The 26,227-nt window shown below is 43.3% G+C and overlaps 1 protein-coding gene and 1 non-coding gene across 3 annotated transcripts in view; one reads left to right on the top strand and one right to left on the bottom strand.

Moving 5' to 3' along the window:
* The window catches only part of LOC137436425 (latent-transforming growth factor beta-binding protein 1), a 327,003-nt gene that overhangs the window by 284,925 nt on the left and 15,851 nt on the right, over positions 1 to 26,227 (bottom strand). For both annotated transcript variants that reach the window (XM_068130197.2, XM_068130206.2), the window contains exon 3: positions 3,269 to 3,503. In XM_068130197.2, the coding sequence (XP_067986298.2) occupies positions 3,269 to 3,503 (235 nt within the window). The remainder of the gene's footprint in view (positions 1 to 3,268; positions 3,504 to 26,227) is intronic.
* On the top strand, positions 10,041 to 10,112 carry TRNAH-GUG (transfer RNA histidin (anticodon GUG)). The gene has a single exon. It is a non-coding gene; the product is annotated as a tRNA-His (tRNA).

Genomic DNA, 26,227 nt, shown 5'->3' with positions numbered 1-26,227 from the left:
TGCAAATCCGCTAGGCACGCAATTGAATAAGGTGTGTGAAAGTGAGGGTTCGATCCCCGGTTTCTCTGGTCACGTGTCTTGAAGGTATTTGGGAATATTTGACCAGTAAACTCTTTGGCGCCTGGCTGGGAGATTGGCAATCAGAATTGCTTAGCAATCCGTCAATCACGAGTTTAGTAATTGTGGATGGCAGCCTCAGTGGACCCGGAGTTTGAGGGGGAGGGGAGCGGGGCATAAACCCCCCTTAGTGCATCGACGAACCCGGTATCCGCAACAATATATATGTATATATATATATATATATATATATATATATATATATGTATATATATATGTATTGATGTATATATTGATATATTGTGAACTTCATACCCCCGTCTTTCTTTATTATAGTCATTTAAAATCTAATTTTTAATAGTCCCCTCTCCTATATACGATGGCAATTAATCATATTAACTGGATTCCAAAGTTTCAAGATGTCTGAAACTGACACTAAAACGGAAGACTAAATATCAGATGTAACTTAGCGAATTAAGTGTTCTTATAATTAGGTTTAAAATATATATATATATATTATTGTATTAATTGCTGTTTATTTGTATGTGCATTTTCACAGCAGAGATAGAAACTTGAAACATAATATTATCATAAGATTTGATGCAAATTGATTTGGAATTTGGAATTTTCAGAGTTGCAAGAACTCAATGTCTAACGTTTATTCATTTGTATGAAGCACAAGGCTGTGGGGTAGCATCATTGACTGAGGGTGCGGCTGTTCTGCTGATGCAATGCCCTCTGCTGGTTAGGGAAGGAATTTGGAATTTGGCCAGAGTGCTGGCGATAGCTCACCTACTCTTCACAAATGACAACATGGGATCTTTAACATCCACCACCGAATGCCAGCAGATGGTGACACCAGTTTAACGTTCATCTGAGGGACAGAATACACATTGATGAATCCCCTGCCTGTGAAACACCAGGATGACAGTTTATAGCTGGGTTGGGATTTGAACCCAGGCCAAGACAGCTTAGAGGCAAGTGTGTGTACCTCTTGGCCATCCTGTCAACCTCAATATATAATGTCATCATGCTTCATTCTGAAAAAAAAAACATGTGCCTAAACTGGTTGGATAAATGATCATGTAGAACTCTTTAAAATATGGAAAAATTATTGTCATAAATGAAAGCATTTGATATTCTCAGTCCTTAAAATATGATGCGCAGTTCACAAAACTGGAAATGGGCTGCCTACACAGCATTGAAAAATATTATGGAAAAAATAACTGCAAATATTATGGGAATGCCAACCCTTTCTCATATTACATCATAATCATACTAAAATATGTAATTTGGTGTCTGTCTGTCTGTCTGACAATTTTTGACTGCAGTACATTCTGTCATTACTTATCCAATCTCAACCAAACTTGACAGGATGACTAAGGGTTACATAATGAAGGTTGTAGCTCATTCATCTACCCCTGCCTCCGCAAGGGGTTTTCTCTGCCGAGGGGGTTTTCCCCTCCAATGGGATTGCGTGTTGAAGTGAATATCCGTGTTAATAATAGCTTTATCGTCGCGTTTTCCAATGCAGTTTCTAATTAACAAAAACTAATGAGAATAGCATAATGATAGTGTTTTTACAAAACAATATTAACACGAATAATATCCCACTTTCCAAAAGGGTGTTTCTTCCTTGAACAAATGCCGTGTTAGCGTGTATAAATATCTTATCGTGCCGTTTTCTGGGGAGCACCTCTATCAGAAGTAAAAAAAAATATATAAACCACGAAAACATATGATTACCTTTATAAACAGTCACTAATGCTGTTTAACATGCAACTGAAAAATATATGGAGGAATCCGGACATCAGTCTATGCTTAACATGTCGCCAAATGCACCTGATCGAAGATCTGCTGTAGTCTTTATACCCTACAAGGGTTTATAACATGACCCATCCTGCCGCTTCCGTGGATTTATTCAAACGCGTTTTTCGTGGCGTTTTTCCAAAGCCGCTTCTCATTACAAAAGTTACAAGAAAGAGCAATCAGAGATTGCAGACCCTCGCCAAGGTGTGTTTTCAGTGGTTTTTAAGGCTTTTGTGTTAAAACAAATATGGCGGCCGAACCACGTGACCGATGACGTCATCATTATTTATTTTTTTCTCCACCAACTTATTTCTAGATTATGCTCAAGAAATTTCATCTTGATCGGATGAAGTTTTGTACTTGTCGAATTATGACATCATAATGGAGGCACCTATGACATCATCATTAACATATTTTATTCCCCATGGAGAGTTCTTGACAATGAGCCATGTCTCAATTTTTTTGATTCGGTGCTTTCAGAGATATAGAGGTGCAAATGTTTTCGGTTTTTCCAAGATGGCGGCCGAACCACCTGACCGATGATATCAAAAACAAAAAAATCTTCACCAATTTATGTCCACATGACGCTCAAGAAATTTCATCTTGATAGGATGAAGTTTTGTACTTGTCGAATTATGACATCATAATGGAGGCACCTATGACATCATCATTAACATATTTTATTCCCCATGGGGAGTTCTTTACATTGGGCCATGACTCTTTTTTTTTTATTCAGCGCTTTCGGAGATATAGAGTTGCAAAGTTTTTCGGTTTTTCCAAGATGGCGGCCGAACCACATGACCTATGACGTCATAATCATCATTAAAAAATTATACAGGTGGATTTGCATCTACGGTGAAAATTACCTGTCAATCGGACCAACGGTTGCGGAGAAAATCATATTTATTCTGTGCGGACAAACTGACTCAAATGCAATACCCTCTCCTCAGGCGAGGGTAACAAGCAAGAACAGATCCGTCGCAGGTGATGTTTCATCCGTTTCACTGTGGGCTTACTCAGGCCAAAGACCCCAAGCCTCGGCCCGTGTCTGCTTTTATTTCTGAGGCGACGATTCGTTTCATTTGTTTTAATATTTGTTTGTTTAATTATATTTGCTTAAATCTTAGCTATATTTTTAAGCAAAATGTCCGTTTGTTTGTTTGTTGTTGTGAAACTACTGCTCTGAGCTCCCAAGGTTAATCGTCACAAAACTTTATAGGATAACATATTTTACCACCCTGTACCTAAATAGGGGATTAAAACAGTTATTTTCTCACAATTAATAATTTATAGCCATCTGAGATGCCACCTGTCGCCATGATCTCCAAGGGTTGATCCACATATACAAAGCTTTATAAAAAGCCCAATACTATCAACAACAATGCATTTTGCAGCGACAAACCGCATGGTATGCCCTCGACGTTGTAGCAGGCCAGGAGATGATCGTCTCTCTCCATTCCTATGAGATGAACTTTTCTGACCATGGCCCTTGCTTCCATGGGCAAGTACACTGCCATGCTGATGAGTCCGAGGATCAACAGCAGTATTGCAGGAAGGTCCAGTGTAGCCTTTGTGGCAGAGGCAGAGCTGAGGCCGCAAACACATCCCCCCATTCTCACAACGTGGATTGCAAATAGCTGCCAAGATATTGAAAACATGAAATTAAAATAGTGTCATAATTCTTCTTACTTGATATCTTTTGCTACATTCAGCATGGGTCAAAGCAGAGAAAAAACACATTTTGGAATATTGTCTTTTTTATTGTATGACTTAACTCTGCAATAATTTGTGTTGTCCACAAAGGAATTTTACAAATATTTTCGTTGGAGTCCTGACAACTTTCAATAGAAATTTGGACGTATCTATATTTACTTATACATACACTACCGTTCAAAAGTTTTAGAACACCTCAATTTTTCCAGTTTTTATTGAAATTTACGCAGTTTAATGTCTCGATGTACTCTGAAATTAAGCATAGAACAAATAAACAATTGGAGATAAAAAAGAAATCATAAAATCATCTTGTTTAACAAAATTTAATTTAAATTTTTGACTTAGCAAAGTAGCCCCTTTTGCAGATATAACCGCCGAACACACTCGTGGCATTCTTTGTACAATGGAAATCAAATATTGTTGGGGAATTTCTTCCCAACATTGTTGCAGGAGTTCCCACAAATGTGTTGCACTTGTCGGTTGCTTTGCTTTCACCCTTCTGTCCAGTTCATCCCAAACCAGCTCTATGGGGTTTAAGTCTGGAGACTGTGCTGGCAATTCCATGATTTGAAGCCTATCGTCTTGTTCTTTTCCTCGAAGGTAGTTTTGACATAGCCTGGAGGTGTGTTTAGGGTCATTATCTTGCTGTAGGAAGTAGGATGAACCCCTGACCAACAAGGCGTATACCAGAGGGTATTGCATGGTGCTGCAAAATGCTGTGGTAGCCCTTTTGGTTCAGGGTGCCAGTCACTCTGTGCAAGTCGCCGACTCTGGATCCAGCAAAAGAGCCCCAGACCATCACGCTTCCTCCTCCATGTTTGACAGTTGATGTCACACACTGAGGAACCATCATTTCGCCTACTCGACCACGTACAAAAACCCTGCGTGACGAACCAAAGATTTCAAATTTTGATTCATCGGTCCATAAGACCTTCTTCCAGTCTTCAGTAGTCCACTGGCAGGGCTTCATGGCCCAGGCAAGCCTCTTTTTCTTATTTTGCCATCTTAGCAATGGCTTTCTTACTGCCACTCGACCTGTCAAACCTGCAGCTCAAAGTCTTCTCTTCACAGTTGAAACTGAGACATGCTTACTTCGACCAGTGTTAAGCTGTGCTTGAAGCTGTTGTCCTGTGAGCCGCCTATCACGCAAGCTGTTGACTCTCAAAAACTTTACCTCTGATTCTGTTGTGGCTTTGGGTCTGCCAGACCTCTTCCTGTCAGACTTTCCTCCAGTTTCCAAGTGCCTTTTGATGGTGTAGGAAACTGTACTCACTGACACCTTGGCTTTCTTTGCAATTTCTCTAAAGGAAAGACATACAATATGTCAAAACTACCTTCGAGGAAAAGAACAAGACGGTAGGCTTCAAATCATGGAATTGCCAGCACAGTCTCCAGACTTAAACCCCATCGAGCTGGTTTGGGTGAACTGGACAGAAGGGTGAAAGCAAAGCAACCTACAAGTGTGTGTTAATATAACACATATATATGTGTTAACCACATATATATGTGTTAACCACATATATATATATATATATATATATATATATATATATATATATATATATATATGTATATATGTTTTAATGTATATGTGTATGTATATGTATATATAGGTATATAGCAGTGTTTGTATGTATGTATGTGTGAATGTATATCCCTCACAAATGTACACCAATCAAAGCTGAGGATCTGCTCACATGTCAGAGGTGATGTGTTGTGATTTAATGTTTGTGATGTCATGATGGCATACGACCCGGCTGACTCCACACACCGCCATTTTGATTTCTATGTCATTCAGGCCAAACATATCGTCGAACCTGTCATATATCACAATTGCCATGCTCTACATATGTTTACGTTTTTCATTCAGTGTGAAACACAAACAAACCGATTGTTAAAATAACCATCAAATATCGAAAGCATCGGCGTTCTGGGTCTTCCAACAAGATATGGTATGTATAGGCCTTACACTTCATGCCTTCATGCCTCACTTTCAGGCTGCTTCTGTCAAATTTGCTCAGGTTTCTTAATACAGTAGTATCGTTTTCAGAATAATAATAATAATAATAACATTGATATTAATAATATAGTAAATATAATCGTAACACTGCAATCCCTTTGTCGTGACTGTAAAGTTACTGGATTGAAGTGGTGTATGGTTGGTTCATTGTTGACTCAAAGCATATAGAACAAACCAGTGTCTCAATGCAATCTCTTCACTTCCATAGTGACAGACAGCTTCGAGAATTACAGTACTTCAGAAAAATTGAATACTTACATTATTTGCTAACTGGTATGATACCCACCCAGGTCATACTGTCCTCTTCAACTAAAGTATCAAACAAGCCTGGCTACACCCCTGTTAGACTTTCAGTCTTGTTTATAATTCAATACCTCAGCAGCTGACCCCTGCTATACACCCCAGAATTGGTCCTCGAGTGTCCACAGTAGAGGATTGTGAAGCACCAAACTATTGCTTTCAAGGGCATTATCTGCTTAGTTTTGTTTTCTGAAGTTTGATATGAATAAAATGAACCAAGATTTACTATCCATTCATGTCATACAATTTATTCGTATGGTACTTAATTTTATTATAATTTGATAGCATGGATTGCCTCGCTACGCTCGCCTCATCACATGTCACTACAGTGACACAGGCTTGTTTTAACTGAGGATAATGACCTGACTGAACTTAAGTTGCTGTGGTGTCATGATTTACACCAATCATAATACAAACATTTATTTTGTACAAATGTATTTGTGATATTGGTGATATTATTTATTTGTAATTTATTTGTAATCCAAAATGGTCCAAATGGTGTAACGCTCAAAATGGTCAAGGGTCTAGGCTGGTCTCATGGGTCTAAAGTGTCTTAAGGGCCTTTGGAGTCTTAAGGTTCTTCTTTGTCTTTCATGGTCTTTGAGGCCTTTAGGGTATTTTGGGTCCTCAAGGAATTTTTGGATCTTTTGGGTCTTCAGGCTTAATATGGAATTTTGGGTCCTCTGTGTCTTTGGGTCATCTGGGTCTTTCAAAGTATTTGCGGTATTTGGGGTCTTTTTATTCATACTTCAGGGTACTTAATAGTCTCCAAGATATTTTTGGTCCTTTGGGTCTTTGGGGTCCTTTTTTGTCTTCAGGATTTTTAGGGTCTTTAAGGGTCACTGGGGTCCTTTTGGGTCTTTGGGGTTTTCGGTCTTTGGTTTTTGGGGTCTTCGGGATGTTGGGGTCTTTGGAGTATTTGGGGTATTTAACGTCCATTGTGGTCTTCTGGGTATTTTAGGTCTTCAGGGTCTTGGAGACCTTAAGGGTCTTGGGGAACTTAAATGGTGTCAGCAGTCGAACTGACTCTCTTGAAAATCCTCTCTATCTCTTTGCTGATGACTCCACTCTCTGCCGCTCCATTCCTTATTCCTCAGATCGGCAGTCTGCAGCCTCCTCACTCTCTGCAGACCTGGACAAAATCACAGACTGGGCGAACAAGTGGAACATGTCTTTCAATCCTGACAAATCTCACACTCTTACGATGTCTCTCCGAAAAGACCGACTGGACAACCCTCCCATCTATTTTCTGAATAATCCTCTCCAAGAAGTTCTGTCACTCAAGCTTTTGGGTCTCACTATCTGCCATGATCTTTCCTGGGAAAACCACATTTCAAATCTGGCCTCCAAAGCCAGTCGCCGACTGGGAATCCTCCGTCGTGCGAAGTCCTTCCTTGGCACACCTGAGCTCCTCACCGCATACAAGGCTTTCATCCGCAGCTCAATGGAGTACTGCTCTCCCCTGTGGGCTGGTGCTCCTGCCTCACACCTAGCTCATCTTCACGCTGTTGAAACCAAAGCGTTCAGAATCATTGGAATCTCCCGCGATGACGCTATCTCCGAGGGCCTTTCACTTACTCACCGCAGGCAGGTTGGTGGTCTTTCCGTCTTCTACTGACTCCTCTCCGGCCTTGCTCCCCCAGCTCTCTCTGGGCTCTGTCCCCCAAATATTCCTACAGGTCGCACAAGATCTGCCTGCAACCCTCTTATGGTTAAACTGCCAAAATCAAGACTCTCTGCTCATCTTCACTCCTTCATTCCTCTTTTCTCCCACCTCTGGAACAAACTCCCTCACTCTCTTCAATCCCACTCCTCCCTCCAGGTCTTTAAAACGGCTGTTCACCACCATCTCTTATCTTCCCCAATCCAAAACCTTGATCTTTTCTACCCCCGCTAATTTCACCCCAAATCCACTTTTTTGAGGTGCCGACTTCTTTCCTGGAAGTCCTTAGTGTCCTTGTGTTTTATACCTATCCTGCCTCCCCCCAGGCCCTCTCCCTCCCTCACATCTCCGATGTCCCTGCTCTCAAATGTTGTGTTTGTGTGCTTCCTCCCCTTCTCTCCCCATCTTGTCGACCGCTCCCCTTTTTATATACTTTGTTTGCTTGTTTGTTTGATTTGTTTGTTTGATAAAATATGTTAGCTCTTTCACGAGCCTCGACTCTGTATACAAAAAAAAAAAAGAGGTATATTCAAATAGTACTTAATAAATAGATATTCGTAATTAACAGACAGGATGCAACCGACGTTCAAATTGTACGTAATTAATAGATATATAGTCACACGGCTTTGGTTATAAATAATATTCAGTTACTAGCAGAAGTACCCGACATTGCCGGGCGGGGGAGGGGTGGGGAACGGGGGGAGGGGGAAGGGGAGGGGAGGGGAACGGGGGGAGGGGGAAGGGGAGGGGAGGGGAACGGGGGGAGGGGGAAGGGGAGGGGATGGGAACGGGGGGAGGGGAGGAGAGGGGGAAGGGGGGGAGGGGGGAGGGGGCAGGGGGGAATGGGAGAGGGGAGGTGGGGAAGGGGAGGGGGAAGGGGATGGGAAGGGGAAGGGGGAAGGGGAGGGGAAGGGGAAGGGGGAAGGGGAGGGGAAGGGGGAGGGGTAAAGGGGAGGGGAGGGGGAGGAGGAAGAGGAGGATGGAGGGGGGAGGGGGGAAGGGGGAGGGGATGGAAGGGGGGGGGGAGAGGGAGGAAGGGGAAGGGGAGGGGAGGAAGGGGAGGGGAGGAAGGGGAGGGGAGGAAGGGGAGGGCCAGTCAACAATGACGTTGCAGTTCGCATGGGAGGAGAGCAGCACAACAATCGCGACATCGTCCTGCATCTTTGCAACAACAGCACGAAGCGGATTTTGGAGACTCACCGATCCTGTGACGCCCTCCAGTACCGGCGATGCCGGGCGGGGGAAGGGAGACCCGTACATTCCCAACCCGTACATTCGCCCTCTCGACTCAAGCTCACTCGGACAAAAGCCTCGCACAAATTACACCATGAAGGCCCAATGGCCATGTCTATGCCACAAATCAAGTACGTGAGCGAGTCTGGCGCACTGAATTGAAAATATATAGAACGCTCATACTCTGTGAAAAGTGTAGCCGCCGTGTCGCCATCTTGGTTAGCACGACTCGACCAACTCGCTTCGTGAATCTCGTTTGTTTTGAACATGTCCCAGATTTTAAAAGCCAGACAACTGTTAAAATGCCATTTTGTGCGGCAATAAACTGCTCCAATCGGTTAAGGAAGGGTTGTGGAAAGACGTTTCACAGCTGTTTCAAAGACGTTTAATTCATATCGCACAAAATCGACAAAAATCGACACAAAACACGATCGCACAAAAGGTGAAAAAACGCAATCGCTTTTCGCTCTGAATTACGTGCAAATGCGTGATGGAAATCACCATTGCCCAGCATCGAGTGCCAACCAAGATGGCGCCCGGTAGCTGCATCTCCACCTATGTGGTGTGAATGGCAATGGTCATTCTATATATTTTCAGTTCAATGGTCTGGCGGCGAGGATGGAACATCACGTGATCGCTCAGAGCGAATCAGCGAGCTGCTCTGGCACAGGCTAAGATTCAGTATAATGTTCCTCGCTGAAATGCACTGAGGTAAATATGAATAAAAAATATGGATCTCGTCAAATATTTTTAGGTAGGCCATGTCCTTCCCAGGCTCAATGGCCATGTCTATGCCAAATATCAAGCACGTGAGCCTCTCCGTTTAGAAGTCTATCGGTAGCATACACACACACACACACACACACACACACACACACACACACACACACACAAACAAACAAACTGTGTTTTATTTATGTAGATATACATTTGGTTATATATACATTTGAAGAAGAAGACGATTTTTGTTACAATTATACATACCGGTACATACATACATGCATGCATATACCTACATACATAACCATAGATGTTTACTACATTATAATAAGATACGTGTTTAATTTTTCTTTTCTTTATTTACTTGTAATTTAAGCTTGTCTTCACAAATCACGAATTATTTTTTTCTCACAAATCACGAATGATGCACAGTGAGCTCCACTTACGTGAACTTCAGAGTAAAGTAAAAGAATTTAAACTTTTAAGCATCTTAGAAAGCACAGTCTTCATGGTCTCACGGAGGTCGCCGTGATCGTATAGTGGTTAGTACTCTGCGTTGTGGCCGCAGTAACCTCGGTTCGAATCCGAGTCACGGCAATTCGGACTCAATGACTCGGCAGTAAGATCTGAGTTTTGCCTTTTTGTTTTATATCAATATCTCCTTATTTTTATGCTCCTGAAGTATAAAGTCGATTCTTATTACGTTCGTTTTCGTGTAACTTTTCCTGTGAACGCCGCCATAACCAAACCGAACTTAAAATGTCTGAAGAACGTGTTCATCGCATGTGCACCGTCATTTCGTGACAATCGTCTGTGGTGAAGGTTCCCTCTCTCGCCATGGGTTTATAACATGATCACTTGACAAGAATGACCGCGCTGTGATAATAACTTGCGACAAAACCCGGTTACGGGCCACATGGGAAACACACATTTATAAAATAATAAATGCACTCCGAAAAAATTAACTGGCACCTCTAATCCATGTCACTCTCCCCAAGGTTATATCAGAACAAGCTGATTCGTCACACGTCACATGGTCACGGATTGCTTAATTCAAATATGGGGTCATTCAAAAAATTACGTAACGCAATTATTTTAGGGAGGCGTGAAATTTAATTAATTAATTATATGATGTGCCCTCTTGGGTTGGTTATAGTTATATGTATATATATATATATATATATATATATATATATATATATATATATATATATATATATATATATATATAGATATATATATATATATATATATATATATGCCCAGCTTCGCCGCTATTAGACTTTCGGCCTTGTTTATTCATAAATGTAGATTACAAAATAAACACTGTTGTAGTTGAAGGAGGTTAAATGTCAGGAATAATACCTGCAAAAAACATGTACAAATCAAAATTCACTGGTTGCAAAAGTATTCAGCCCTTTGGGTCAATACTTCATGAAAGCACCTTTTGCACAATGACTGCTGTAAGTCTTTTTGTCCCCCGTCGCACCAAGGAGCGAAAGGGGGACTATGGTTTTCCCCTCCGTCCGTGTGTGCGTCCGTCCATCCGTGCGTGTGTGGGTGCATGCGGACGTGCGTGCGTGCGTGCGTGCGTAAGCGAAGGACCGCATTCTAATTTGGTGTGTGGGTGCAACCCACTTCAAAATCCAAGATGGCCACCGCCATGTATGTCTGATGCATATCCATGTCCATGTCACTGTACACCAGTATGTACAGTGAGTTCAGTATGTATAGTATGTCTGAACCTTGTGAGCGGAATATCTTGAAAAACAAGCATTCTGAATATTGTGCTGCAATACATGTCCCCTACCAAAGTTCAAAGTGCCATAACTTTGTCAAAAATGATCGAACATGAAAATTTATGCACAGTTGATGCTGGTTTTCAAACTTGATCTGAGGTATGCTGAGACACATGTGTGTCACGCCTCGCCTCGTTGACAAGCCCGCAAGGTCGCTCCGTGGAGCAGCCTGCACGTATTGCACTGTGGGAATTATATAATTACCAACTCACGGTCTGAGGTACTGTCGATTCAAGAGATATCCATTTAAAATATATATATTTTCGTTTAATTAATGATATCTGCCAAACGACGTGCCCTATCGCAAATTCCAAAAAGACATTTTAGTGCTGAACAGATCTGTGAAGTTTCCCCTTGATTGGATCAAAAATGAGGGAGGAGCTCGGTTTTAAAGGTTCATGCTTAAAAACGTCATAACTCTGAAACCATGTGACGCATGACGTCATGCTCGAATACTTTTTTGTTCGTCATGAGTATGCGATTTTGTCTGCAAAGTCTGGCCTCGATCTATTCAGCCGTTGCAGAGAAAAAGGGGTTTTCATGTTTTCACGAAAAACAATATGGCGGCCGAACCACGTGACCTGTGACGTCATAATTACCATTAAAATATTCTCGAGACCGAGTCCATCATATGGTGAAAATTTTATCTCAATCGGTTCTATTATTGCAGAGAAATTGGTTTTTAAAGGAAATTAAAACTTAAAATGGCACGAAGTTAAGGGTCATCAGAATTATCAGAATTACCAAAGTTCAAAGTGCCATAACTTTGTCAAAAATGATAGAAACGTCGTGAAGTTCGAACTTGACCTGTACCTTATCATGAGGAAACCATGTGTCAAGTTTGAAATCATTAGAATTACGCGTTTAGAAAAAAAGTCCGGAAAATTGTTCTTTGCGTGATGGACTGACGGACTGACAGACTGATGGACTGACACACTGACGGACTGACGGACTGACGGATGGAGGGACGGCGTGCAAACCTATAGTCCCCTCCCGTGTACCCCGGTAGGGGACTAATAAGCGAAGTACCAACTTCTAATCTGGTGTGTGGGTGTATCTATGCATAAGGAAGAACGCTATTGAAAATTGGGTCGCCACGTAAAAATCCAAGATGGCCGCCGCCATATAAATGTCTGAACCTTGTGAGCGAAATATCTTGAAAAATAAACGACCTACTAACTTCTAATCTGGTTTGTGGGTGTATCTAGGCATAAGGAAGAAAGCTATTGAAAATTGGGTCGCCAAGTCAAAATCCACGATGGCGGCCACCATATGTATGTCTCAACCTTGTGAGCGAAATATCTTGAAAAACAAGCATTCTGAGTATTGCGCTGCAATACATGTCCCCTACCAAAGTTCAAAGTGCCATAACTTTGTCAAAAATGATCGAATATGCAAATTTATGTACGGTTGATGCTGGTTTTCAAACTTGATCTGAGGTATGCTGAGACACGTGTGTCACGTCTCGCCTCGTTGATAAGCCCGCAACGTCACTCCGTGCAGCGGCCTGCATGTATTGCACTGTGTGAATTATATAAATTATTACCAACTCACGGTCTGAGGTACTACTGTACTAGCGATTCAAGAGATATCCATTTTTTTAATATTTTCGTTTAATTAACGATATCTGCCAAACCACTTGCCCGATCGCAAATTCCAAAGACATTTTAGTAGACTGACATGCTGAACAGATCTGTGAAGTTTCCCCTCGATTGGATCAAAAATGAGGGAGGGGCTCGGTTTTAAAGGTTCATGCTTAAAAACGTCATAACTCTGAAACCATCAGTAATTTATTATATTTTTCGGTTCACGATCAATGATCGATGTGTATATATGTTGCTCGGCTTGGCTCCGCCCCTCTGGAATGCGCGCGCTGTGTCGCGCTGTTGACGTTCGCGAGATGAGGCTGAGGGCGCATGGTGCGGCTTGAGGAGAACTCCAGAATAAACAAGATATCCATTTTTTTTTTTCGTTTAATTAACGATATCTGCCAAACCACGTGCCCTATCGCAAATTCCAAAAGGACATTTTAGTGCTGAACACATCTGTGAAGTTTCCCCTCGATTGGATCAAAAATGAGGGAGGAGCTCGGTTTTAAAGGTTCATGCTTAAAAACGTCATAACTCTGAAACCATGTGACGCATGACGTCATGCTAGTTGACTTTTTTGTTTGTCATGGGTATGCGATTCTGCCTGAAAAGTTTGACCTCGATCTGTTCAGCCGTTGAAGAGAAAAAGCGGTTTTCGTGTTTTCACGAAAAACAATATGGCGGCCGTACCACGTGACTTGTGACGTCATAATTACCATTAAAATATTCTAGAGACCGCGTCGATGATATGGTGAAAATTTGATGTCAATCGGTACAATTATTGCAGAGAAATTGGTTTTTAAAGGAAATTAAAACTTAAAATGGCACTGAGTTAAGGATCATCAGAATTATCAGAATTCCCAAAGTTCAAAGTGCCATAACTTTGTTAAACATGATCGAAACGTCGTGAAGTTCGAACTTGACCTGTAACTTATCATGAGGAAACCATGTACCAAGTTTGAGATCATTAGCATTAAGCGTTTAGAAAAAAGTCCGGAAAACTGTTCTTTGCGTGACGGACTGACGGACTGACAGACTGACGGACTGACAGACTGACGGACTGACGGACGGAGAGACGGCGTGCAAACCTATAGTCCTCTCCGGTGTACACGGGTAGGGGACTAATAATCGAACTACTAACTTCTAATCTGATGTGTGGGTGTTACGTGCTCCTCCCCAAACCCTGGTCACGGTGTACCTCCGAGCCCCGAGAGGAGTCACGTCAGAAAGATGTGTTATTAGTCCCCTACCGGTGTACACCGGAGGGGACTATAGGTTTGCACGCCGTCCCTCCGTCCGTTAGTCCCTTAGTCCGTCAGTCCGTCAGTCTGTCAGTCTGTCATTCCGTCAGTCCGTCAGTCCGTCAGTCCGTCAGTCCGTCAGTCCGTCAGTCCGTCACGCAAAGAACAGTTTTCCGGACTTCTTTTCTAAACGCTTAATGCTAATGATTTCAGACTTAGCACATGGTTTCCTCATGATAAGTTACAGATCAAGTTCGAACTTCACGACGTTTCGATCATTTTAAACAAAGTTATGGCACTTTGAACTTTGGGAATTCTGATAATTCTGATGATCCTTAACTCAGTGCCATTTTAAGTTTTAATTTCCTTTAAAAACCAATTTCTCTGCAATAATTGCACCGATTGAGATCAAATTTTCACCGTAGGAGGGACTCGGTCTGTACAATATTATAATGGTAATTATGACGTCACAGGTCACGTGGTTCGGCCGCCATATTGTTTTTCGTGAAAACACGAAAACCCATTTTTCTCTGCAACGGCTGAACAGATCGAGGCCAAACTTTGCAGGCAGAATCGCATACCCATGACGAACAAAAAAGTCAGCGAGGATGACGTCGTGCGTCACATGGTTTCAGAGTTATGACGTTTTTAAGCATGAACCTTTAAAACCGAGCTCCTCCCTCATTTTTGATCCAATCGAGGGGAAACTTCACAAATCTGTTCAGCATGTCAGTCTACTAAAATGTCATTTTGGAATTTGCGATAGGGCACGTGGTTTGGCAGATATCGTTAATTAAATGAAAAAAAAAAAGAAGGGATATCTTTTGAATCGCCAGTACCTCAGACTAGACCGTGAGTTGGTAATAATTTATATAATTCACACAGTGCAATACGTGCAGACCACTGCACTGACCGACCTTGCGGGCTTATCAAGGAGGCAAGGCGTGACACACATGTGTCTCAGCATACCTCAGATCAAGGTTGAAAACCAGCATCAACCGTGCATAAATTTGCATATTCGATCATTTTTGACAAAGTTATGGCACTTTGTTTATTCTAGAGTTCTCCTCAAGGCGCAACGCCCTCAGCCTCGTCTCGCGAACGTCAAAAGCGCGACACAGCGCGCTCTTTCAGGAGGGGCGGAGCCAAGCCGAGCAACATATATATATTGTCGCGATCCCGTCTGTGGAATGTATCCCAGCACGGAATACGGACGTAAATGTCCGGGCTTCAAGTAATCCACGTAGTGAACCAAAAGAGACGCAATAAACACAATTGTGTTTTAATCGGCCTTCTAGGGGTAAAGCACGATTATTTATTGGCTCGATCACAAAAACCATGAAAGGTAACCAAAGGTAATATGCTGCACAAGCCGGCAGGAACTGTCGGCCACAGACGCTCCAACTGGACGCAGGTAAGATCACTCGCGGCTCCAATCGATGGGCTCCGGGACTCGGAGGATACCAGGATGGAATACCGCACAAGGCCGCCAGGAACGGTCGGCCAGTAGCTCCAACACGAAGCAGGCAATATAGGACTCACAGTTCCAATCTACGATCTCCGGGAATCACTCGTTCTCTTCCGGAATCACTCACTCGTACAATCCATAACTATAAACGATCAGCACAACTCGCTGTCGTGAGGCGTAACGAAAGTTCCCTCGCCTCGAGGCCTCGAACCTCCGAGCTGCGTCCGTATCATGAGATGGCGGCCGCGCTCTCTGACCCTCCACCAATCACGTCCCGACTCGCCTCCCAATCGCGTGAGGCTCCAAGGAGGTTACGTCAGTGGTGGGCGGGGCACTCAATTGGGTGAGAACAAAGGTGGTTTCACCGGGGGTTTCTCACAATATACACATCGATCATTTATCTTCAAAAACAACGTATTTTCTCGTGCTTCTGCTGACCTGTCTGCGAGGTGTATACATCGAAGTCCCGAGTGCGAATCACAGGTGAGCCCGTCCTGAGGTAAATAGTGATCGGGAACGATTCAGAACCTGTAGGTAAATAACCCTTGGTAATTTCCCCAACAGTTTTCCGGACTATAATTTGGAGTGCCGTAAGTCAAAGCTGTTAATATTCCTTGTGTACAATATGCTGCAAGCGTAGACTGTTCTTTAAAATGCTTTCCTAGAATAAGCATCAAGTCAAAAACGTTTTCACTGAATTTTGTTTCCATTGACACAATTCTTCATATCAGGCAAGAATACATTGAATTCACATAGTTTACCAATAAATCAACAATACATCTAGGGAGGTTGGAGTGTCACTTTACCATATGCTTCTGTGCATATAATCTGCGTGAATACTTCTTTAAATATGTATCTGATACTCTGCCGTCTTAGCAGTATACACAGTACGCATCAGAAGTAACCTAGCTTCCACGGTCCGCAGATAACCTGGTCAGGATAACCCGGTCAGGATAACCCGGTCTCACATCATCCGTGCCTACATTCAACCGTGCATAAATTTGCATATTTAATGAGGTTCGTCTGTCACACTTTGGTTTCGTGCGATAACTCCACCAAACATTGGCTGATTTCAACAAAATTTTGTACACACATGTGTCTCAGCATAACTCAGATCAAGTTTGAAAACCAGCATCAACCGTGTATAAATTTGCATATTTAATTAGATCCGTCTGTTCGTCTGTCACAGTTTGGTCTCCGTACGATAACTGCACCAAACATTGGCTGATTTCAACAAAATTTTGTACACACATGTGTCTCAGCATAACGCAGATCAAGTTTGAAAACCAGCATCAACCGTGCATAAATTTGCATATTCGATCATTTTTGACAAAGTTATGGCACTTTGAACTTTGGTAGGGGACATGTATTGCAGCGCAATACTCAGAATGCTTGTTCTGTTCTGTATGTCAAAGATCAATGGTGAAACCACACCAATTGTTACCAACAAACAAGTATTGTATTAAGATCACACAAGAATAACAGTACAATAACAATATTAATCAATTGTACAACCAATATATCATTCCTATGATGGTACCATCAGTTTCGTACAATATAACTCACTGTGCTCCAAGTGAGCGAAATGAAGAACATTCCCAAGGTCTCTATTCCGGCATCAAGCCAAAGTCGATCCGCTCCAGTAATCGTCAGAACGATGTCTAATCGAGACCAGAATCCCGTTCGGATGACAGTCACAGTCACGCTGCCAAAGCTGCACAAAGGTTCCCTCAAGGTGACTGGGAAATCACACCCTCGGGTATGGACATTCCACGGCTCCCAATCGGCGAACCGCAGATTTCCCACTCAAAAGCCACGTTACACACACACACACCAGATTAACGTCTGATTGCGATGAAAATGGTTGAAGCGAAGTGAAAAACCTTGAGCGAAGCGCAAATCCTGCGTGAGGTAAAAATGGCCGACGGCCCGTTCTCGTGGCGTAACAGCACTCCGATGATTCTCCTCGGAATCAACCGCAAAACCTGTCACGCAGGTTTATCTGTCACAGCGATGACAACTCTGTCGCAGGATCCCTTTCCCGGGAAACCCAAAGTTCACTCGTGACTCTCGTTCGCCAACGTTCGCTCCAGACCTCGAAGCAGCTAGGCTTCTTGTCCGACTCAATCGCTCCACCTTCTCTTCCTCCTCTTCCTCTTCGTCGTCGTCCGGTTCCGGTTTCATTTAAAACATTAACTTTTTTACCTTTTGAAAATAGTAATCTCTATTTCCCTTAAACGACAACAATAATAGTACATGGAATCAAAAATGTTTACAGTGGATGAAAACCACAACAACGGAAGTGACGAATCCGTAACACTCCCCCCCCCCACACCCCCCCCCCCCACTCCCCCACCCTCTCAAGAAAGAAAGTTGGAACATAGTGAAAACTTTCTTTGCATGCAAAAACTCTTTTAACAAACAAATTATTAAAATTATTAAAACAAATTACTCTGATTCTGCAACTGGACCAGACGGCATCAGCCCACGGGTCCTAAAATCCTGCTCTGCCGCTCTATCTCACCCTCTCTCTGTTCTTTTCACCCTATCTTTTGCTCAAGGTCATCTGCCAGCATCCTGGAAATCAGCTAACATTACCGCTTTACACAAAAAAGGTGCAAAAACAGATCCTTGCAACTACAGACCAATCAGCCTGCTCCCAATTTTCAGCAAAGTCATGGAATCCATCATTGCTTCGGATATGAAATCTTTCCTCTTCTCCAATGGCTTGATCTCTGATCATCAATTTGGTTTCAGACCAGGTCACTCTACTCTGGACATGCTGCTTCTGCTGTCTCAACAATGGATGGAGGTCCTCAATGCCAAACAGGAAATCAGAGCTGTCTCCCTTGACATATCAAGAGCCTTTGATACGGTCTGGCACCCAGCTCTGCTCACCAAACTCTCCTCCTATGGTATCCATGGAAATCTCCATGCATGGCTTGCGGACTTCCTCTCTGGTCGTAGTCAACGTGTGGCCCTGAATGGATTTCTCTCATCTCCCCTTCCTGTTCAGGCTGGAGTTCCCCAAGGAAGTGTGCTGGGCCCTGTGCTTTTTCTGGTCTTTATCAATGATCTCTCTGACTCTCTGGAAAATCCTCTCTATCTCTTTGCTGATGACTCCACTCTCTGCCGCTCCATTCCTCTTCCCTCAGATCGGCAGTCTGCAGCCTCCTCACTCTCTGAAGACCTGGACAAAATCACAGACTGGTCAAACAAGTGGAACATGTCTTTCAATCCTGCCAAATCTCACTCTCTTACTATGTCTCTCCGAAAAGATCGACTGGACAACCCTCCCATCTACTTTCTCAACAATCCTCTCCAAGAAGTTCTGTCACTCAAGCTTTTGGGTCTCACTATCTGCCATGATCTTTCTTGGGAAAACCACATTTCCAAGCTGGCCTCCAAAGCCAGTCGCCGACTGGGCATCCTCCGTCGTGCGAAGTCCTTCCTCGGCACACCTGAGCTCCTCACCACATACAAGGCTTTCATCCGCAGCTCTATGGAATACTGTTCTCCCCTATGGGCTGGTGCTCCTGCCTCACACCTGGCTCGGCTTCACGCTGTTGAATCCAAAGCTTTCAAAATCATTGGAATCTCCCGCGATGAAGCTATCTCTGAGGGCCTTTCACTCACTCACCGCAGGCAGGTAGGTGGTCTTTCTGTCTTCTACCGACTCCTCTCCGGCCTTGCTCCCCCAGCTCTCTCTGTGCTCTGTCCCCCAAATATTCCTACAGGTCGCACAAGATCTGCCAGCAACCCTCTGATGGTTAAACTGCCGAAATCTCGGCTCTCTGCTCACCTTCACTCTTTCATTCCTCTTTTCTCCCGCCTGTGGAACAAACTCCCACACTCCCTTCAATCCCTCTCCTCCCTCCAGGTCTTTAAAACAGCTGTTCACCACCATCTCTTATCTTCCCCCATCCATAACCTTGATCTTTTCTACCCCCACTAATTCACCCCAGATCCACCTTGTTTGAAATTCCAACTTATTTCCTGGAAATCCTGGCAGTGTCCATATGTTTATACCTCTCCCACCCCCCCCCCCCCCTTCACATGCCTCCCCCCCTTCACATGCCTCCCCCCCAAAGCCCTCTCCCTCCCACAGATCTCTCGATGTCTCCATGTCTCTCGGTCCCTGCTCTCAAATGTTGTGTTTGTGTCCTTCCCCCTCTCTCCCCATCTTGTCTACCGCTCCCGATGTTATTTGTTTTATGTGTCTGTTTGTCTTTCTGTGTGATTAATGTTCGCTCTTTCACGAGCCTCGATCTTGTATACAAAAAAAAAAAAAAAAAAAAAAAAAAAAAAAAAAAAAAAAAAAAAAAAAAAAAAAAAAAAAAAAAAAAAAAAAAGTAAAACTCACTCCCAAATGATCAATTCACGTGAGCCACAATAATTAATATTCCCCAAAATAAAGCAACAAAACTTCCAAACAACCTGCAGGAATTTCCAAATTTAGTTCACTCTGGATAAAGCATCAGCAACGACATTGTCCCTGCCCTTTACATGCTCAATTTCCAAGTTGAACTCCTGTAAAGCCAAACTCCATCTCATCAACCTCTGATTTTTATTTTTCATTTTTTGAATGAAGGTTAAGGGGTTGTGATCAGAAATCCAAAGCAAAGCAAATCTATAGCACTTTTTGAAGGAGGCCGAGCTGAGAGCCAGGTTTCCTGGTGGTTGGGTGGTGAGGCCTGGAAGTATTCACTGCATGGACGTATTTAGGAACGTGGAGTTCACGGGTTAATCCGTGCAGGAATCTTGGCTCGGCTGCTCCTGAGCACTCAGTGCTTCCAACTCTTCTCTTGATCATAAAAATCATAATCATGGTTGTAGAGTCGGGTGTTGTAGTCACATGAGTAGCGGTCCCCATCTCGGCTACCACCATAATAGTCATCCCGTCGAGAGTTGCCAAAACTGTGCTGCTGCTGCTGGGAGCCTCCGTAGTATTCACGACTGCGGCCGCCACCAAAACTACTACTCCCACCCCGGGAGCCATAGCCACCCCTGAAACTACCTCCACGTTTTCCTCCTCTGTAGCCCCCTCGACGCCCAGGGCCTGCCTTCTCTACTGTTATGGTCCGACCATCTAAATCCTTGCCATTCAAATCCTTTTCTGCATCTTTGGCGTCCTTTGTGTTTTCAAACGTGACAAAGCCAAACCCTCTCGACTTTTGCATCTCCCTGTCTTTTATCAGCAGCACTTCCAAGAGTGGTCCATATTTGCCAAAGATAGAGTCCAGAACATCTTCACTTGTGTCAAAGTTCAGTCCACCTACAAAGAGCTTGCCAACATTGCCTCCATCCAAGACTTGTGTGTGCTGACACTTAGTTTCAAGGTACTCGACAAGAAGTGCCTGTGCAAAGCGTGACGTCAGTACCTTCTCCTTCTCTTCAGAGAGTTTCCTACCCATAGCACGAGTAGGAAAGCACAGGATGGAAAGATACCCGGAATCTCCTGTTCTAACTGTGCGGTGTTATTTTCCATACTAGGCTTTTCAACAAACATCGGATTACCAGAAACTCGACCACCGGCCAAATCATTCCCGATAACAAAAGAGATTCCCTTTACAGGAAGAGTGGCTTGTAAACCTACGGTGACCGGTCCTGACACCAAATCAGACTTCAAATGGATGACATGAAGTGGAGCTTTAACATAGCCACCAACCCCCTGTAAAAGAACACTAACACCAGTTGCTGTCTTCTCTGACAATGGCAAAATGCCCTCAAGCATCAAAGATTGATGTGCTCCTGTGTCCCTCAATACCCTAACAGGTCTCTGGTTCGTTAAGTCTCCATCCAGTGACACAAACCCCTCTGAAATAAAAGGTTTGTAACCCTCTTGAACAAGGTCATTCTGTGATGCCTTAACTTTGGCATGGGAACCTTCACAAGGCACTGTCCTCCAAGGACGATTTCTCGCATTGGCCAATGCATTCGGAGTTGCACTAGTTTGACTCCACTCCTGATTTTTCCTTTTCAGGGCGTAACATTGGGACATCATATGTCCAGGTTTCTTGAAAAAAGTGCAAGTAGGCCTGGAGGAAAAACTTGTGGTCTGCCTCGGGCCCCCTGGAAGATAAGTCTGTCTTGGAACTGTAGTCTCCTGATCCATAAAAGTCGCGGTATCAGATTTGTCCCCATAGTCATCTCTAGGCCACCTCCATGAATATTTGTTCTCCGCACCTGATTTACCATAACTCCCCTGGTTAACTCTAGGTGGGAAGTTAGGTTTGTGGAACCCCCTCCTGTGTGTCAAGGCATAGTCATCTGCCACAGTTGCTGCCTCATACAACTCTGGTACTTTCTTTTCATCCAGATGTACTTTAATGTCCACGTGGACACACTGTTTGAATTCCTCCACCAAGATCAATTGTCGTAACAGGTTGAAGTCTTTCCCAATCTCCTTCGTCACACCACCTATCAAACATGGTTTCCTTCATTCTGGCAAACTCCACATGGGTCTCACTCTCCCTCTTCATGGCATTCCTGATTTTTGGCGGTAAGCTTCAGGGACCAATTCATAGGCTTTGAGAATGGCTTTCTTCACTACCTCATAATCTGCACATTGGTCAATCGGTAAAGCTGAAAATATATCTTGAGCTTTACCCACCAGAACACTTTGCACTAACATAGACCAGGACCCCACAGGCCATTTTAGCATTTGAGCCACTTTGTCAAAGTGTAAAAAAAACTTGGCTACCTCCTTTTCATTGAAGGGTGGAACCAGCCTCACATGCCTACCAACATCCCAAGTGTTCTGACTAGTTGTCGAACTAGCCGGCATGGATACTACTTCTCTCTGTTCTGCCAGTAATTCCAGCTCCTTGAGTTTAAGTTCCTTGTGATACTCCATGTCACGTTCCTTTAACTCCCTTTCGGCTCTCCATTCCTCTGCTCTTTCCTCTGCTCTTCTTTCTTTGTCAGCTCTCCTTTCCTCTGCTCTTCTCTCCTCGAGTTCTCGTTCCTGTTCTGCTCTTCTTTCCTCGAGTTCCTTTTCAGCTCTCCTTTCCTCTGCTCTTCTTTCCTCGAGTCTCGTTTCTGTTCTGCTCTTTCCTTTTCTGCTTTCCTTTCCTCTGCTTTTAACCTTTCCTGGCTCTGCAGTTGCATCTCCATTTTCTGGAGCTCCACATTTTCTTTTTCCTCGGGTAACCAATCCAAGGCTACCTCTTTCCATGTTCCTTGTCCCACCAGAGATTCTACCACCAATGTCTGCATCTCTGCTTTCTTCATATTAACTCGGACCTCCAAGTTAAAATATTTGGCCAATATCAAGAGTTCCGATCTTTTTAACGCTTGGAACTGTGCCTCATTAGGGGACGCCGCAAGATTTTCTGCGTCAAACACCATGGTGACTATTAGTTAGCACCTGGGGTTTTTGTTTTTTTTTCAATTTCAAAATTTTCAATTTTTTTTGAAAAATTTGGGATGTTAGAAAAATTCCAAATTTGGGAATTTTTGGAATGTTAGGGAATTCTATCCCGGACGAGACCCCAATTTCTGTTACGTGCTCTTCCCCAAAACCCGGTCATGGTGTACCTCCGAGCCCCGAGAGGAGTCACGGCAGAAAGATGTGTTATTCTGTATGTCAAAGATCAATGGTGAAACCACACCAATTGTTACCAACAAACAAGTATTGAATTAAGATCACACAAGATTAACAGTACAACAACAATAGTAATCAATTGTACAACTAATATATATTTCCTATGATGGTACCATCAGGTTCGTACAATATAACTCACTGTGCTCCAACTGAGCGAAAAGAAGAACATTCCCAATGTCTCTATTCCGGCATCAAGCCAAAGTCGATCCGCTCCAGTAATCGTAAGAACGATGTCTAATCGAGACCAGAATCCCGTTCGGATGACAGTCACAGTCACGCTGCCAAAGCTGCGCAAAGGTGCCCTCAAGGCGACTGGGAAATCACATCCTCGGGTATGGACGTTCCACGGCTCCCAATCGGCGAACCACAGATCTCCCACTCAAAAGCCACGTTACACACACACACACCAGATTAACGTCTGAATGCGGTGAAAATGGTTGAAGCGAATTGAAAAACCTTGAGCGAAGCGCAAATCCTGCGCGAGGTAAAAATGGACGATGGCCCGTTCTCGTGGCGTAACGCACTCCGATGATTCTCCTCGGAATCAACCGCAAAACCTGTCACGCAGGTTTATCTGTCACAGCGATGACAACTCTGTCGCAGGAAGCCCTTTCCCGGGAAACCCAAAGTTCACTCGTGACTCTCGTTCGCCAACGTTCGCTCCAGACCTCGAAGCAGCTAGGCTTCTTGTCCGACTCACTCTCTCCGCCTTCTCTTCCTCCTCTTCGTCGTCGTCCGGTTCCGGTTTCATTTAAAACATTAACTTTTTTACCTTTTGAAAATAGTAATCTCTATTTCCCTTAAACGACAACAGTAATAGTACATGGAATCAAAAATGTTTACAGTGGATGAAAACCACAACAACGGAGGTGACGAATCCGTAACAGTGGGTGTATCTACGCATAAGGAAGAATGCTATTGAAAATTGGGTCGCCACATCAAAATCCAAGATGGCCACCACCATATATATGTCTGAACCTTGTGAGCGAAATATCTTGAAAAATAAACGAACTACTTACTTCTAATCTGGTGTGTGGGTGTGTCTCCAACCCACTCGCAAATATTATCGACTCTTCCATGTTTTCTGCGTCTTCCACTTTGTCAACTCACATCACTTCACCGACGGGGGGCCTAGGCGTAACGCTTGTTGGGTCTGTCACTAACAGCTTTGCACAGTGAGATGGTGAAATTTTTGCCCAATCTTCACGCGAAAATTGCTCGAGTCCTGCCAAGTTTGAATTCTCCTGTACTTAACACCATCCATTGTCCTTTCTATTCTGACATGTCTCCCAGTCCCTGCTGCTGAAAAGCATCCCCCTAGCATGATGCTGCCACCACCATACTTCATGGTAGGGATGGTGTTAGATGGGTGATGAGCTGTGCTCTGTTTCCACCAGATGTAGCGCTTTCAATTTTGTCCAAAGAGTTGAATTTTCATCTCATCAGACCACAGAATCCTTTGCCTCATTCTCTCAGAGTCTTTCACTGCCTTTTTACAAACTCCAGGCATGCTGTCATGTGCCTTTTTCTCATAAATGGATTCTGTCTGGCCACTCTCCCATAAAGCCTAGATGTGTGAAGTGCTGCAGAGACTGTTGTCCTTCTGGCGGGTTCTACCATTTCAGCCAAGAAACTCTGTAGTTGTCCATGGTCATTGGATTCTTGGTCACCTCCCTCACCAGGATCCTTCTTGCCCAGTTGCTCAGTTTGGTCAGATGGTCAACTCTCGGAGGAGTCTGGGTAGTTCCATATTCCTTCCATTTTCTAATGATGGAGCTCACTTTGCTCTTGGGAACTTTCAACACTCTAGAAATTGTTTTATACCCTTCCCCTGATCTATGCCTCCTAACAATTCTATCTCGGATTTCTACAGATAGTTCCTTGGACTTCAAGGTAAAGTTTCTCCTCTGACATGCACTGTCAACAGTGGGACCTTATATAGAAAGGTGTGTTTCTTTCTAAATCATGTCCAATCAATTGATTTGGCCACAGGTGGACTCCAATCAGGTTGTAGATACATATCAAGGATGATCAAAGTAAATTGGTTGCACCTGAGCTCAATTTGGAGTGTCATAGCAAAGGAGTTGGATACATATTGGCCCAAGACATTTCATATTTTCATTTTAAATAAATATGTAAATCATTCTGAAAAATAAATTCCACTTTGACATTACACTTTGACAACTGATCTGCACACTATTATGTGTAGATCAGTGACAAAAAAAAACTCAATTAAATCCATTTTAAATTCAGACTGTAGCACAACAAAATGTGAAGATGTCAAGGGGTGTGAATACTTTCTGATGGCACTGTATATTATTCCATTATTTTATTTCAGGTGAGCTGATTCGTATTGTGCAGGTGATCAACACAGAAAATCATGTCACAAAAGCGTGCTCGGTGCAGTTTGGGGAAAACAGTCAGATTATATTTGAATTCAGTGATGAACAATCTGATTTATCTTCAAATGCAAAATATTACATTGGTGATGAGTTTGTACCTGCAGTTGATGGCTCCTCTGACGAAGACCATATTTCTGAAAACTGGAGTGGTGATGATCACTATCCTAAACCAACCACATCCTAAACAAAAACCAGAGCTTCCAGGGAAGCAGAACTCAACTGAACTGACTGGACAACTTTAAAGTAGGTCGGGTCTCACATGCCAAGTTTGATGAAAATTCGTCAATATATGTGGATGCTAGATTGTTAACGTCGTTTCAGAGCTGAAAACAATATGGCGGCCTATGGCGGCCATTTTGTGACGGATCGGGTTGGAATGCAATAGCAACCTACCTTGTGTGGTAAGGGTTAAACATTCTAAGTTTGATCAAAATCTGTTAATATTTGTGGACGCTAGAGTGTTAACGTCGTTTTCATGACCAAAAACAAAATGGTCGCCTACGTCCGCCATTTTTCAACGGATCGGGCTGAAATGTAATACCAACCTGGTCCTTGGGGTAAGGATGCTGCACGTCAAGTTTGATCAGAATCGGTTGATATTTGTGGA

Source organism: Myxine glutinosa, chromosome 1 (assembly GCF_964187855.1).
Source record: "Myxine glutinosa chromosome 1, kmMyxGlut1.1, whole genome shotgun sequence".
Classification (NCBI taxonomy): domain Eukaryota; kingdom Metazoa; phylum Chordata; class Myxini; order Myxiniformes; family Myxinidae; genus Myxine; species Myxine glutinosa.
The sequence above is the reverse complement of the archived record's forward strand: the minus strand, read 5'-3'. Positions and strand labels throughout refer to the sequence as shown.